This window comes from Ostrea edulis, chromosome 1 (assembly GCF_947568905.1).
Source record: "Ostrea edulis chromosome 1, xbOstEdul1.1, whole genome shotgun sequence".
NCBI lineage: Eukaryota > Metazoa > Mollusca > Bivalvia > Ostreida > Ostreidae > Ostrea > Ostrea edulis.
The window spans coordinates 110,455,477-110,470,092 of NC_079164.1; the positions used below are offsets into that span (position 1 = coordinate 110,455,477).

At 35.6% G+C, this 14,616-nt stretch overlaps 2 protein-coding genes across 6 annotated transcripts in view; one reads left to right on the plus strand and one right to left on the minus strand.

Annotated features, from left to right (window-relative positions):
• LOC130048670 (peroxidasin-like) overlaps nucleotides 1–14,616 on the plus strand; it is a 416,263-nt gene that overhangs the window by 146,921 nt on the left and 254,726 nt on the right. The gene's annotated exons all lie outside the window — the stretch shown is intronic.
• Nucleotides 1–14,616, minus strand: part of LOC125678922 (uncharacterized) — a 122,857-nt gene that overhangs the window by 26,205 nt on the left and 82,036 nt on the right. Inside the window, exons 5-7 of one of the 5 annotated variants that reach the window (XR_008799790.1) lie at nucleotides 7,734–7,968; nucleotides 6,451–6,522; nucleotides 4,477–4,521 (exon numbers count right to left, since the gene is read on the minus strand). The exons of 2 other annotated variants lie outside the window; for them this stretch is intronic. Coding sequence is in view for 1 of the 3 variants with exons in the window: in XM_056153291.1 (XP_056009266.1) it covers nucleotides 7,933–7,968 (36 nt within the window). In the remaining 2 variants the exon portion in view is untranslated. The remainder of the gene's footprint in view (nucleotides 1–4,476; nucleotides 4,522–6,450; nucleotides 6,523–7,733; nucleotides 7,969–14,616) is intronic. 2 more of the 5 variants (XR_008799791.1, XM_056153291.1) reach the window with 2 other exon arrangements.

A 14,616-nucleotide genomic window follows, 5' to 3' on the forward strand; every position in this document is an offset into this window, starting at 1 on the left:
ACCCTTATACATGTGCATGTGGTGACGAACAAGCATCGAACGCTGGTACGAATACGAAAACGATGCAGTTTCAGTTAATAAATACCTCGCCCCAACCCGAATTATTATTATAATATTTTCAAGTATGGACAAAAGCACAATTTATGATATTCTATTTTGTCTGACTTGACAAGAATTATACATAAGTTTCTTATTTTTCTTAAGCCTACTCTCTCTTACTTAAAAACAACTATGCTACAATCTACGTTTCCATGAACATTCGTGCCCAAATGTCAAATTGATTTGACGATTATTTCTGATTATTTTATGTCTATCGTTATGAGAGACATTGTCAATAAATATATCTCCTCCTTTCCTCAAATTTAAAAGTTTTGCATCGTCTGTCTTTAATATATAAAGAGGAAATATATCTCGTGTATTTCTGTCCCACATATGATGTACGTATAGCTCACTGTAATAAACAGCTTTACCCGCATCAAAAGTATACAAATCTTGCACAATCTAAAAGTAAATTCATGATAACACTGTGTATTCTGTACGCAACTAGGTTAAGGGTTTCCAAAGTAAAATGCACAATAATCATGGGGTGAAATTGCACCTTAAATTCACAGGTATCATTACACTTGTTACGGTTAAACACCGAACCGATACTACCCATATGTTGACTGTGACTGAGCTACCGTAAATTCCCCTCATGGTAATTTCCCGTAACGTTAGTTGAATATCACGTAACATTTTATTTTTGGAAATCAGCAAGAGGCCCTACTTGTGAACAAAAGTTCAGGTTCATGCGGGTAACCAGCTGAATTTTTATTGATATACTCAGAAAAAAATAAAAATCCTTAACATGAAAAGTGTTGGAATCAAATGCATACTCAAATGTAAAACTTTTACGGTAGTAATTTTGAGGCACCAGATGCGCATTTCGACAAATAATGTCTCTTCAGTGATGCTCAACCGAAATGTTTGAAATCCGAAATAACAATGCAGTTTTAGAGCTATTGTAGGGAAAACAGTGTGCCAAAAAAAAACCATGCTGTAATTTAACAACATATCAACAGTCATCTGCAAATTACCGGGGTTGTCCATATTCTTATATATGTCATACCGTTAATATACAAGACAGAAATTCCTCCCCGCACTTTTCAAACGGATAAATATACATGTATTTATATTTTATATCAGAAAAATTCATATTGTTTTTTATAGCAGATAAACCTGAACTTTGCCACTGTTTCTGTAGTATGAGATTATTTATGTACATGAGGGAATTTTTAAACGCATCAGTCATTCATATCAGGGGCGATTTCAATGTCACAATATAATATGAATATCACCTTCGTGTATACAATATATTAAAATGGAGAATGATTTGATATCATAGAGGAATAACATATATAACCATTTTACAATATATGTTTTCACGTATACAGCTTATCACTTGATAACAGTAGTAATTATCGACAAAATGTTATGACACTTTCCCCCCGATAAAACTATCAGAAAATGTACGCTGTGACGTACTTTTTCATTGTGGCGTCATATGGTGCAACGTGCACAGAGGTACATTTATAACAGCACTGTGATTTTTTTTTCGGATAGCCTTAACTGAGCTTCGTACGTACTTACACTAATTCTGAGATTATTTCTTCAGGTCGATATACTATACCTGTATTTACAGTAAAGTCAATTACGCCAAATCTCCGTGGGGATAAACATTTTATACCATTTAGAAGCGTTCAGGTGTCAACACGAGGTACCTGTTCTACCCGTGTTCGTTGTTCAATGCATTTATCTTTACTCTTTTAATTGCGTTTAATCCAAACGACCGCGCTCGTACATTTTGAAGTCATACATGTGCATCTGTAAATTCTTAGTGCTAATTACTAGAATATCTTTATTTCACATCAAAGACACCACAGAGTCGTCATCTCCTGATTCGTACTTAGATCTAATATCGAAAGTAAACTTTAACGGCAAACTGACAACTCAACTGTATGACAAACGGGGTGATTGTAGCTTCTCCATCGTCAACTTCCCATATTTATCTAGCAATATTCCATTATAACCTACATATGGTGTTTATACATCTCAACTGATTCAATATGCAAGAGCTTGTTCTGCGCATAGTAAGTTTTTAAATCGAGGCAAGCTACTGACAAACAAGTTGATGGTACAGGGGTTTCAACAGTCTCGATTGAAGTCAGCATTTCGCAAATTCTATGGTCGTTATAACGACCTAGTTCGTCAATACAACCTATCATTGGGTCAAATGCTGTTTGATATGTTTCATACCGATTGTTGGGCCGTTCTTGACACATTGATTTTGACTACGGATAGCTCCATTTACCTGATCAGAATATAGGGCCTACGGCGGGTGTGATCGGTCGACAGGGGATGCGTACTCCTCTTAGGCACCTGATCCAACCTCTGGTGTGTCCAGGGGTCTGTGTTTGTCTAACTCTCTATTTTGTATTGCTTATAGGAGTTATGAGATTGATCACTGCTCGTTATCTTCACCTTTCATTTAACCATCGAGCTTGTATCTCTGCTAATGGACAGTCTGTCCCCGAGGATACTTTTCACTCCATATATGTTTCTTCATAAATATACACAATAAAGAAACAATACTGGCTGACACATCGCCCAGTATAAACAATTGTCACTCTGTGGAGTCTATAAGGGACACATGCTCCTACAGATCGGTTGGTGTCCTTCGGATTATCCTTCGAGATATCAAAGATTTGTCTTATGTACAATCGTTAGATCGTCAGCTTTGGTACAGAAACCAAAATTCTTATAACCAAATTAAAAACTGTCATGTTCCTTTAAGAGATATATTTGATATTTCCTTTTCAGACCCCATGGGTTCAATCTCAAAATGTTCCGCAAAAAATTGCAAAACTTGTGATATACTGATCAGTAAAATTTCATTTAGTAGTAATTTATGTGGGAGAAACCAAGGGTGCACTTAATAAAATCATATCGAGGCACATATTTCAAATAAATAATGGTGGTAACCATCTTCTTTACAAGCATTTTAATGCACCGGACCACTCAATCTTGCCCAACGTTAAGCACTCCTTTTCGTAGACAACGAGAAGATCAGTGGATCAGGACCCCAGGCACTGCATTTCCATAGGGATGCAATGATAATGTATATGATGTGGGGAATTTGACTAGTCCACAAGGAAATAACGTGAATGTGATGGGACTCTTTCCCAATACTCAAAGACGGAAACGCAGTCATGGACATCGTTCATATAAAAGACCAAGTATAAATGATGTCACGTTTGATTCACTTTTTGCCTTACGTCAACAGACAATTAGGTCCACATCATATTCGTACAAAACTTTACTATGTTCCAATTGAGAGTTTTACATACGTTATTTGAAGAAGCTACAGCTAGTCTATACTTGGATTTTTCAACACCTCAATATAGACTGAACTCTATAATTATGGATGTTGCCCATCACAGGTTCTTTAAACCAGCACGGGTCATAGACAATATTCCTTCCACATCGTGCCGCCATTTCCTTAAGCTCAGATTTACAAACAAAGGAATAGATGTCGTCAACATAAGCAACATTCTTCGTCATAAAAGGGTTCAGTCGTGTATTCCAACTTATTTCAAGTTCAAGTCTACTCCCTGTATTTCCTACAGCTATACTTCTACTATTGCATCCAAGCTTTTTCATTATAAGCAAACTTTGCAGTGCCTAAATATAGACCACCTTATACATAACCCACCAACGTGTTCTTGTTCTTTATCTTCTTTCAACTATAGTCCAGCTGGATATGCCATTACTGGTGATGTTGATATAGTTTAAAATGAGTACCTCAAATCACTTATTCTAAAAGGTCCTACATACAGAGAACCTCGGTCTTTTAATTGGCGAGATAACTTCATCTCTATGATGAATTCTGTCGAAGATTATGTCAGACGATAGGCTGAATATGAGAAAGAAGAACTTGATACATTGTAAGAATGGGTTAAAAGCATCAGAGGAATATTAAAATCCCGCACTAGACATATTAAAACCAAAGTACGTACCATCTATCCTTCTGTGTTAAATAAACCAGAAGTGATAAAAGAATTAGATAGGTTACACGAGTAATATGCTTGGTGCCAGCTGACAAAGCTAGTAAGAACATTGTCTTTGTTTGTAAGGCTCATTATTACAACTGCATTTTAAACGAACTTGGCATCAACTTTTAGTAATCGTACTTATAATCCAACTGCACTTTCAAAACAGGAAATTCCTCAAAACTATACTTCAGTTTTAGACACATTTAATATCCCAGTCAATGGGTCGAATGAAAAAGAGTTACCATACCTATACTGGATTCCTAAAGTACATAAAAACCCTTACAAACAAAGATACATTGCTGGATCCAGTAAGTGCTAAATCAATCCCTTATATTTGCTCCTCACAAAAATATTAATAGCTGTGAAAAAGAAACTTCAAACCTACCTTGCGACTACATATGCCAGAGGTGGTGTAAATCAAATGTGGATTCTAAAAAATTCTAAAGAACTTTTAGTAAACTTGAAATCGCAAAACGTTTCCCAAATCAATAACATCAAAACCTATGACCTTTCAACACTATACACGACCATTCCCCACGCTAAATTAAAATCTAGACTGTTTGACATCATAGACAGTTACTTTTTTAACAAAAATGGAAAAAGGAAATATTCATATCAAGTGATCAGTCATCCAAAAACTTATTTTGCTAAACATCATTCTGATGTCACGCACAAGTACTCTGAGTTGAAATAAAAAAGTATGCTAGAGTTCCTCACTGACAATATCTTCGTGGTCATTGGTGATCAGGTCTCCCAACAGTGTGTTGGAAATCCCATGGGCAGGAATTGTGCTCCTTTGTTAGCTGACATGTTTCTATATTCATATGACAAAAGGGATGATTCCAGCTACTTCATTGTCACCTTCCCATATTTATGTAACAATATTCCATTATAACCTACATATGGTGTTTATATCTCTCAACCGATTCGATACGATAGAGCTTGTTCGGCGTATAGTAAGTTTTTAAATCGAGGCAAGCTACTGACAAACAAGTTGATGATACAGGGGTTTCAACGGTCTCGACTGAAGTCAGCATTTCACAAATTCTGTGGTCGTTTTAACGATCTATTTCATCAATACAACCTATCATTGGGTCAAATGTTGTTTGACATGTTTAATGCCGATTGTTGGGTCGTTCTTGTCACACTGATTTTGACTACGGATAGCTCCGTTTGCCTGATCAGGATATAGGACTTCTCCTAGGCACCTGATTCCCCATCTGGTGTGTCCAGTGGTTCGTGTTTGCCCAACTATCTATTTTGTATTGCTTATAGGAGTTATGAGATTGATCACTGTTTGTTATCTTCACCTTTCATGCATCATTTATATCCTTGTATTAAGAAATTAAATACTATGCATCTTAAGTCAAAATATGTAATTACCTGTAGCATACCGAGATGACGCACCGATATTAGTGAATGATAAAAACGTCAAGAATTCTAAATGTTATAAGATATATTTTTCTAGTTTTCGTGTATACATGTGTCTGCATATGCAATATTGTAAACAATGTACTTATGAAAGTTTCTTTTGTTTGTGTATGATTGCTACGTGCATTGATGTGAAATTTACAATGATTTTCATGAGAAGTATGCATCCAGTACATGCACAAAGATGAACAAACATATATATTCATATATATATATTCTCTACCTAATTATAAAGTAAATACAATCAAGGGAAAAAAATCCGAAATATACCGAATGAATAGACCATTTTGCGTTCTTCATGTTCTCACCGTTCACTAAATTGTGTTCACCGTTCTCTCTGCGTGCGTTCACCGTGCGCTCACCGTTCACTCTGCGTGCGTTCACCCTTTATCCACCGTGTGTTCACCGTTCAAGTGGGAAAGTAGAAGGTTTCAGGAACTATAAGAAAGTTTACTTTCACTCTTATGCACACTTTCTTTTTTTTCATTTTAGCCTTGCTATGATATCGCTCCCTTGACTTTGGTGTTCCGAATGACAGTGAACTGTGAATGCACGATAGCCGCTTTGTGAACGTTGAACGCACCGTGAGCGCAAAACTGTAAACGGAGAGCGAACGGTGAACGCACGGTGAGTGCAATTTGAACGCACGGAGAGCGAACAGAAAAATGGTAAAGTAGAACGTTTCAGGGACTTAAAGTTCTATAAGGAATACAAATAAGATATGATTATAATCTACCGATTATAAATTATCTCAAACGACGTATTGGCTGTATAAAAGTGGCTTTTTCTGACTAGTACTATTTCTTTTACTTGACAAAATCCACACCAGTTTATGCTTCATTTCGAAACTCTACATCACGAAGGCTTTGATTTGAAAATCTTCAAAAAATCCCCGGTTTTTTCCCCAGTAAAACATGTGTCACTTGACCTTTATCCCAGTGTGTAGGTCCATAATCTTCTTATCATTTTTGATGATCCGATATCTCTATCAGTCCAGTTTCTAAAATTATACAAGTTTTTATAATCAAGGTTAAATGTCAAGGTCAAAGGGGTTACTACTTTGTGGGTAACTAAACCCGTTTATCATTTCTGAAGATTCCATGTCTCTATTGGTCCCAGTTCTAAAGGTGTACCTTACTTATGTTTAGGTTTAGAGGTCAATGTCACTTGACCTTAATACCAATATATAGATCCCATAATCGTTTTAATATTTCTGAAGATTCCATCTCTTTATCAAACCTAGTTCTTAAAATATTACCAAATTTATGATTAAAGGTCAGAATTCAAGGTTACTGTTGACCTTGTAACTGATTTGTTGATCTCACCATCCTTTCATCATTTTTCAAGATCCAATGTCTCTTTCAATTCTAGTTTTAAAATTATGAGTTTGTATGTCCAAGGTCAGAGGTCAAGGTCAAGTTTACTGGAGTCACTTGACCTTGATCAGAATTTGCATATTTTATCATCCTTTTATCATTTCTGGGGACCCCATACATCTACAAGACCTGGTTCTTTACTAATACCAATTTCATGTTTTAAGGTCAAAGTCACTAGAGTCACTTGACCCTGATACTAGTGTGTAGGTCCTGTCGTCCTCTTGCCACTTTTGAAAATTCCATGTCACTATTAGTTCAAATTTATATCAATTTTTATGTTCATTGTCAGAGTCCAAGGTCACTAGATCACTTAACCTTGATACTAATTTTTAGGCCCTGTCATTTTTTATTCATTTCTGAAGACCCCAAGACTCTATCTATCTTTTTTGTCTCTTGAATTTTGATAAATTATCCTAGAATATGGGTCATGCTTTTCAGTTTTTTTATGCAGGCTTTGTAACACAGTTTGTTTTCTAGAGTAAATATTCTTTTTATTGGATCTTTGTTTAAAGGTATTAGCCTTGCTTCTCAGTCCCCATGCCAACAACGCCATGAAAGTCTAATTGTCGTCCTCTTTCTTTCAAGAAAATTGCATGCTAAATTTTGGATACTATTAAACAAATTCAGGAGACGTTGAATAAACAAACATATGTGTTTTACTATACTCAATGAAGGATCCATGAATCCGTTTTGTTTATTTTCTTTTAATGTTTAGATCATGCCCATTTTCATCAAAACAACGAAATTCACATTTGAGAAGAAGCTGAATCCAAAGAAGTGGCCTTGCAGAATGGTTCTTCTGTCATATATATTCAAAGACTGTCCGTATTCATACCTTCAAAATCATATGGTCCAAATCTATAATCTGTTGAATGCTGAGTTCCAAGGCTGCTTGTAAATGTGATCTGGAAGTACACATTTGATTTCCCAGAGAGATCTGCATATGTTGACGAGTCTATGTCCACTGTTGCATTTGTTTGCAAATCAAATTCATTTGTTTCACACCCTACACTAATAGCTGACAGTCCCACTACTTAAATTGTTGTCAATGGCAAGACTGATCCAGAAATCTGAAAACAAAAATAATGAAACAAAATATCAAATTCCAATTTTATTCCAAACATGATCATGGGTTACAGTCCCTGAAACGCTCTACTTTCCCACTTGAACGGTGAACGCACGGTGAGCGAATGGTGAACGCACGGTGAGCGAACGGTGAACGCACGCAGAACGAACGGTGAACGCAAAACGGTCTATTCATTCGATATATTTCGGATTTCCTCCTTGGATTGTGCCTACTTGATAATCAGGTACATAATATATATATGAATACATCTGTGTGTTCATTTCTGTGCAAGTACTGGATGTATATTTCTGATGGAAATGATCGAAAACTTTTACATCAATGCACGTAGTAATCATGCACAAACAAAAGAAAATTTCATATGTACATTGTTTACAGTATATTACTTATACATATACATGTATACATTAAAAATAGAAACATATATTTCATAATATTTAGAATTCTTGACGTTTTCATAAACCACGAATATTGGTGCGTCTTCTCGGTATACTACATGTAATTATACATTTTGACTGAAGTAGCATAGTATTTAATTTCTTAATGCGAGAGTTTAAACGATGCATGTGAAATAAAGATAGTCTAGTAATTAGCGCTAAGAATTTACGAGTATATTTGCATGACTTCTAAATTCACGAGCGCGGTCGTTTGGATTACACGCTATTAAAACCAACCCCGAAAGGAGTCACAATAAATGTATTAAACAACCAATTCGGGTAGAACAGGTACCTCGTGTTGAGACCTGCAGGCTTCTGAATAGTATAAAGGGTTTATTCCCACGTAGTTTGCGTAAATCATTTTACTGCAAATACATGTATAGTATATCGACCTGAGGATATAGTCCCAGGATTAATGTACGTACGTACAAAATAAATAGTGTGACCATGCATTAACATTTAGATTTTGCGATATTTTTATATTTTGATGCGGATAAAACTGCTTATTTCACTGAACTGTACGTATATCATATGTGGGGCAAAATTATAGAGAAATATTTCATCTTTATATTAGAGACAAACGATTCAAAAGTTTCAAATTTGAGGAAAGGTGTAAATGCATTTATTAACGTTGTCTTTCATAAATATAGGCGTAAAAAATCCGAAATACTTGTCAAATCCATTTGACATTTGGCCACGAATGTGCATTGAAATATACCGTAAGTAAGTAAAAGGTAAGTAATTTTTATTTAAAGTCGGAAACTACCGTGTAGCAGCGTTTCTTTTAAGTATGAAAGGGGCGGGGACTTTAGAAAAATTATAAACTTATATAGAATTCTTGTCAAGTGAGACAAAATGAAATATAATAAATTGTGCTTTTGCCCAAACTTGAAAATGTTACAATTATAATTCGTGTGGGGCGAGGTATTTATTAACTGAAACTGCCTCATTTTCATATACGTACATGTACCAGCGCTCGTTCTTCGCTACATGTATACGTATAAGGGTTGAATTAATAACCGAATGATTTTACATTTTTCTCTTTTTCAGAGCTTCTTCCACTTCTTAACCAGCAAGACTTGTGTTTTGTAATAATAATAACAATGATTTATTCCATTCTTTGATATTGATAAGTGATCTGGAGTTTTCCTTCAATTTTCGCAGTTGATAATCTTGATATTTGTGCTTTATAAATCAAATTTCTGATATAATAAGAAAGTCTACTTTCATTCTTATGCACACGTTCCTTTTTCATTTTTGCCTTGCTATGAAAATCGATCCTTTGACTTTGGTGTTCCGAATAACAGTGAACGGTAAACGCACGGTGAACGCTTTGTAAACGGTGAACGCATGGTGAGCGCAAAACTGTAAAAGGTGAGCGCACGGTGACCGCACGGAGAGCGAACGAAAAAAAGGTAAAGTAGAACGTTTCAGGGACTGTATCTTATAAACTACGTTGAATCTACACAACAAGAGAAACCTACATATCTGACAAGGATCATGTACCTCAGATGAATCTACACTACACGAAAAGCCTAGCATTTTCCGAAATACACTGTAATCTTGTGATTTTTGCTGAAAAGTTGAAGATAAGGAACGGTGATCAATCGCATTACCCCTATCAAGAATAATTAATAAGCAGAGTGCGGTACACGTTGACCCCTGGATATACCAGAGGTATATGGTAATTAATTATACCAATTATTAACCGAACATTTTGCTATACTTATTCACAATAGGGATTTAAATCTAAGTAAGGACTGTAAAAACATATCGTTAATTAGCTAGGGATTACCTTCTTACATTAATGTCACATGCGACCTTCGATCAACATATTGTATAGATAGCTATATATTCAGTTATAAAACCCAGCTTTTATAATTATTAACCACAGAGAACACCTTTTTTCAATGTTGACCCAATTCGCAAGTATAAACATTTAACCGGATAGGTTTGAGCCGCCAGCTTGTTAAGTTGTCGATGTAAATACTTGAGAATGTAATGAGGTTGAAACATGATCGTAATTATTGTCCAGTGATGTAGGCAGTATCTTATATACATAATAAATGGGTTATCAATGGGTTTTCTTCCCCTACTGATACTACAATTGTAGGGATATTCTAGGGCACTGTTCTCGATCCTTTATTATTCTTACTCTACATTAATGATATTGCTGATAAGGTTAAATTATTCCACTGAGCTTTTATTGATTTAAGATGTTGATATTGATGTTGACCTCCATTACAATTAAGAAGAAAATGTACACGAATTGTACTTACCAAAAGGTTTCGATAATCTTTAAATGTACCAAATATATACATTTAAATATTTGTAAGAGCGTATATAACCGGCACCATCAATGTTATATTTATGCAAGGTGAAGATAACGAACAGTGATCAATCTCATAACTCCTACAAGCAATACAAAATAGATAGTTGGGCAAACACGGACCCCTGGACACACCAGAGGTGGGATCAGGTGCCTAGGAGGAGTAAGCATCCCCTGTTGACCGGTCACACCCGCCGTGCGCCCCATATCCTGATCAGGTAAACGGAGTTATCCGCAGTCAAATCAGTGTGCCAAGAACGGCTTAACAATCGGTTTGAAACACGTCAGAGAGCATTTGACCCAATGATAGGTTGTATTGACGAACTAGATCGTTATAACGACCATAGAATTTGCGAAATGCTAACTTCAATCGATACTGTTGAAATCCCTGTACCATCAACTTGTTTGTCAGTAGCTTACCTCGATTTAAAAACTTACTATACCCAGAACAAGCTCTTGCATATCGAATCAGTTGAGATATATGAACACCATATGCAGATGATAATGGAATATTGCTACATAAATGTGGGAAGTTGTCGATGGAGAAGCTGAAATCATCCCGTTTGTCATACAGTTGAGTTGTCAGTTTGCCGTTAATGTCTACTTTCAATAAAATATCTAAGTATGAAGCAGAAGTGGACGACTCTGTGGTGTCCTTTATTTCGAGCTCACAGGGATATATCAAATCGACATATGAATGAAAGCTATCATTGTTAATAGACAAAACGTCATCGATATATCTAAAAGTCGAATTGAAGGTCACAGCGAGAGATTTTTTCTTCTTACGTAGAAGTTTTTGAATAAATTCTGCTTCATATGAATATAAAAACAGGTCAGCTAACAAAGGAACACAATTCGTGCCCATGGGAATTCCAACAGACTGTTGGAAGACATGATCACCAAAGACCACGAAGATATTGTCAATGAGGAACTCTAGCATATTTTTTATTTCAACTTCAGAGTACTTGTGCGTGGAATCAGAGTGGTGTTTAACAAAGTAAGTTTTTGAATGACTGATCACTAGATATGAATATTTCAGTTTTCCGTTTTTGTTGAAGAAGCAACTGTCTATGATGTCAAAAAGTCTAGTCTTTAATTTATTGTGAGGAATGGTCGTGTATAGTGTTGAAAAGTCATATGTTTTAATGCTATTGATTTGGGGAAAATTCTGTGATTTCAAGTTTACTAAAATACCTTTAAATATCTTCTCCATCGTCAACTTTCCATATCTATGTAGTGATATTCCATTACACCTGCATAAGGTGTTTATAAGAAAGGTGAAGACAACGAACAGTTATCAATCTCATGACTCTCAACTGATTCGATACGCAAGAGCTTGTTCTGTACATGATCATTTTTTTTTTATCCATAGGGCTACTGACACATACAATGATATTACAGGGTTTGAAGAGTTTCGCTTTAGGTCAGCATTTCACAAATTTTATTATCGTTATAATGATCTAGTTTGTCAATACAACCTATCATTGGGTTCAATACTGTCTAGCGTGTTTTATGCCAATGTTAGGCAATTCTTGGTACACTGATTTTGGAAGATATTGTTATTGAAGAAATCCAGCAACTTGAATACTTGAACGTGGAATCAGGATGGTTAACAAAACAATTTGCTGTTTGCCTGATCACTCGATATGAATATTTCCGTTATCCATTTTTGTTGACGAAGCAACTGTCATTGATGTAAAAGATAGATTCTTTGATTTAGCGTGAGGAATGGTCTTGTTAAGTGTTGAAATATCATATGCTTTGATATTATTGATTTGTGAAAAAAAGTGTTGTATCTGTAATTGGCGTTGTTTTATCATAAATTGTGCAATTAACATTTATTTTTGGATTTAAAAAATATGATGCCTGTTACATATTTGATCACTAGTCCTACTGTCACGGGAGCGTTTCAAAAATAAATAAATAAGTGAAAATAATGAAATGCAAAGTAGGAATCACAATACTTTAATTGTTTTAAATTTAGTAATACTCTTTCGTGTTTAGATTGTGATATGCACGTTGTTAGCAAGTTGGAACACTGCCTTATATTGCACTTTATGTTATGAGTTAAATTATGTTATTTTGAATTGTAATAATTCAATCTGAAGTTGAGATCTACAATATTTTATTATCTATAAGTACAGCTTCAATTATCTTTTGATCTTTAAAATGTTTGTAAATCAACAAGTTTATAGAAACTGGAGGCAAAAACATATATTTTTTACAAGATCACTTTATATTCCCAGAGTGCGAGTGTATATTTTGTGAAGCGATTGAGATCAGATTAGAATGCATATGCTGTAACCGTGCTTAGCTTCTACTAATACATTCCCACAGTTTGACTGAATCTCTTTGGAACTTTTTTTTGTGGAAAACTGCATGGGCAAAGGCGACTGTTTTTGTATAACGACGTCCTTGCACTGGTATGATTAGATCATTCAAGTCTTCTCTCACAAAATTGGACAAAAATCCATATCCCCTTCTTCTGACAGCTCGTAAACCCGTACGTGGTACAAAACACCCTAATACAATGCTATCGACAAGTAATTAACGTGAACACGGACTTATTTGTCAACTAAATCTTTTTGTTGACTAATTCTAATTCGTCTATCAAATTGCAAACAACTGCTTTCAAACCGTCTCGTTCGAGGTCGCACATGACGTCACACGTAATGGCGCGTAAAATATCGAAAGTATACATGTATATGCATATGGCAAGATTTGAATTTCATTCCTCTCTTTCTCTAGCAGAAAGCTACGCAAACTCCGTTTACCTGATGAAGACATAGGGCCTACGGCCGGTGTGACCGGTTGACAGGAACTGATTGATTCAAACATATTTTAGAGTATATATATCCAAAAGGATTGGTTACAAGTTCTAGCAACTTCGAAAACCTCTCCCATAAGTGATTACTCCTCCTAGGCACCTGATCCCACCTCTGGTACATTCAGGGGTCCATGTATGCCTCCGCATTTTGTATTACTTAGAAGTCTTATGAGATTAATCACTTTTCGTTATCTTCAGCTTACATAAATGTACACACCCTGAAGCGTGCTGCTGCACCTCCAAATCGTTTCGTTTCGTTCCGTGCAAACCGTTCACCGTTCTGCGCAAACCGTTCTCCGTTCCATGCAAACCGTTCAGCTTTTTGTGCAGACCGTTCAGCATTCCATGCAAACCGTTTCGTGCAAGAACCGTTCCTTGCATGGTCAAGTCACGCCCATAGAAACGTGCAGATCGTTCAAACATCGCCCTTAGAAACGTACAGACTGTGCAAGTCATTCTGGCATGGAATGTAGAACAGGTAAACATTGTTAGGGATTTGATCAATTATTTCAAAATGTACCTAGACGGACTTTCAACAGTGAAAATCTGCAAATAATCGAAAGAAAACAGTTTACTGAAAAACCACTGCGCAGATCAAAATCGGATGCCATTTTATCACGTTTGGTAGTTTTTAACAAACGCAGAGAAATGTATATCTGTCTCCTCAGTAGATTTTTTTTGTATATAGGAATAATTTATTTGTCTTGCTACATTTGTAAGATCAAGTTTCTCTTTTTAAATGAAAAATATTTTCATCAAAATTGTTTATCGGAACTGTCTGCATAATGCAAAGACCGACCTGTGTATAAATTGTATATTCTACACAAATTCCAAAGTACTTTTTTTTTTACTGCAATAGAGGTCAGCTAATCCGGGTATTTGAAATTAACATGTTTATAGAAGGTGTGAAAATAGGCGGGGCAATTGAAATATGACAAAAGAGGTGTTTATATATTTTGTCTTTCAAAAATGAATGCACTTTTCTATAGGTTTAGAATCTAATTAGAATTGGATGTTACATGAGGATCCGCTCGCATATCT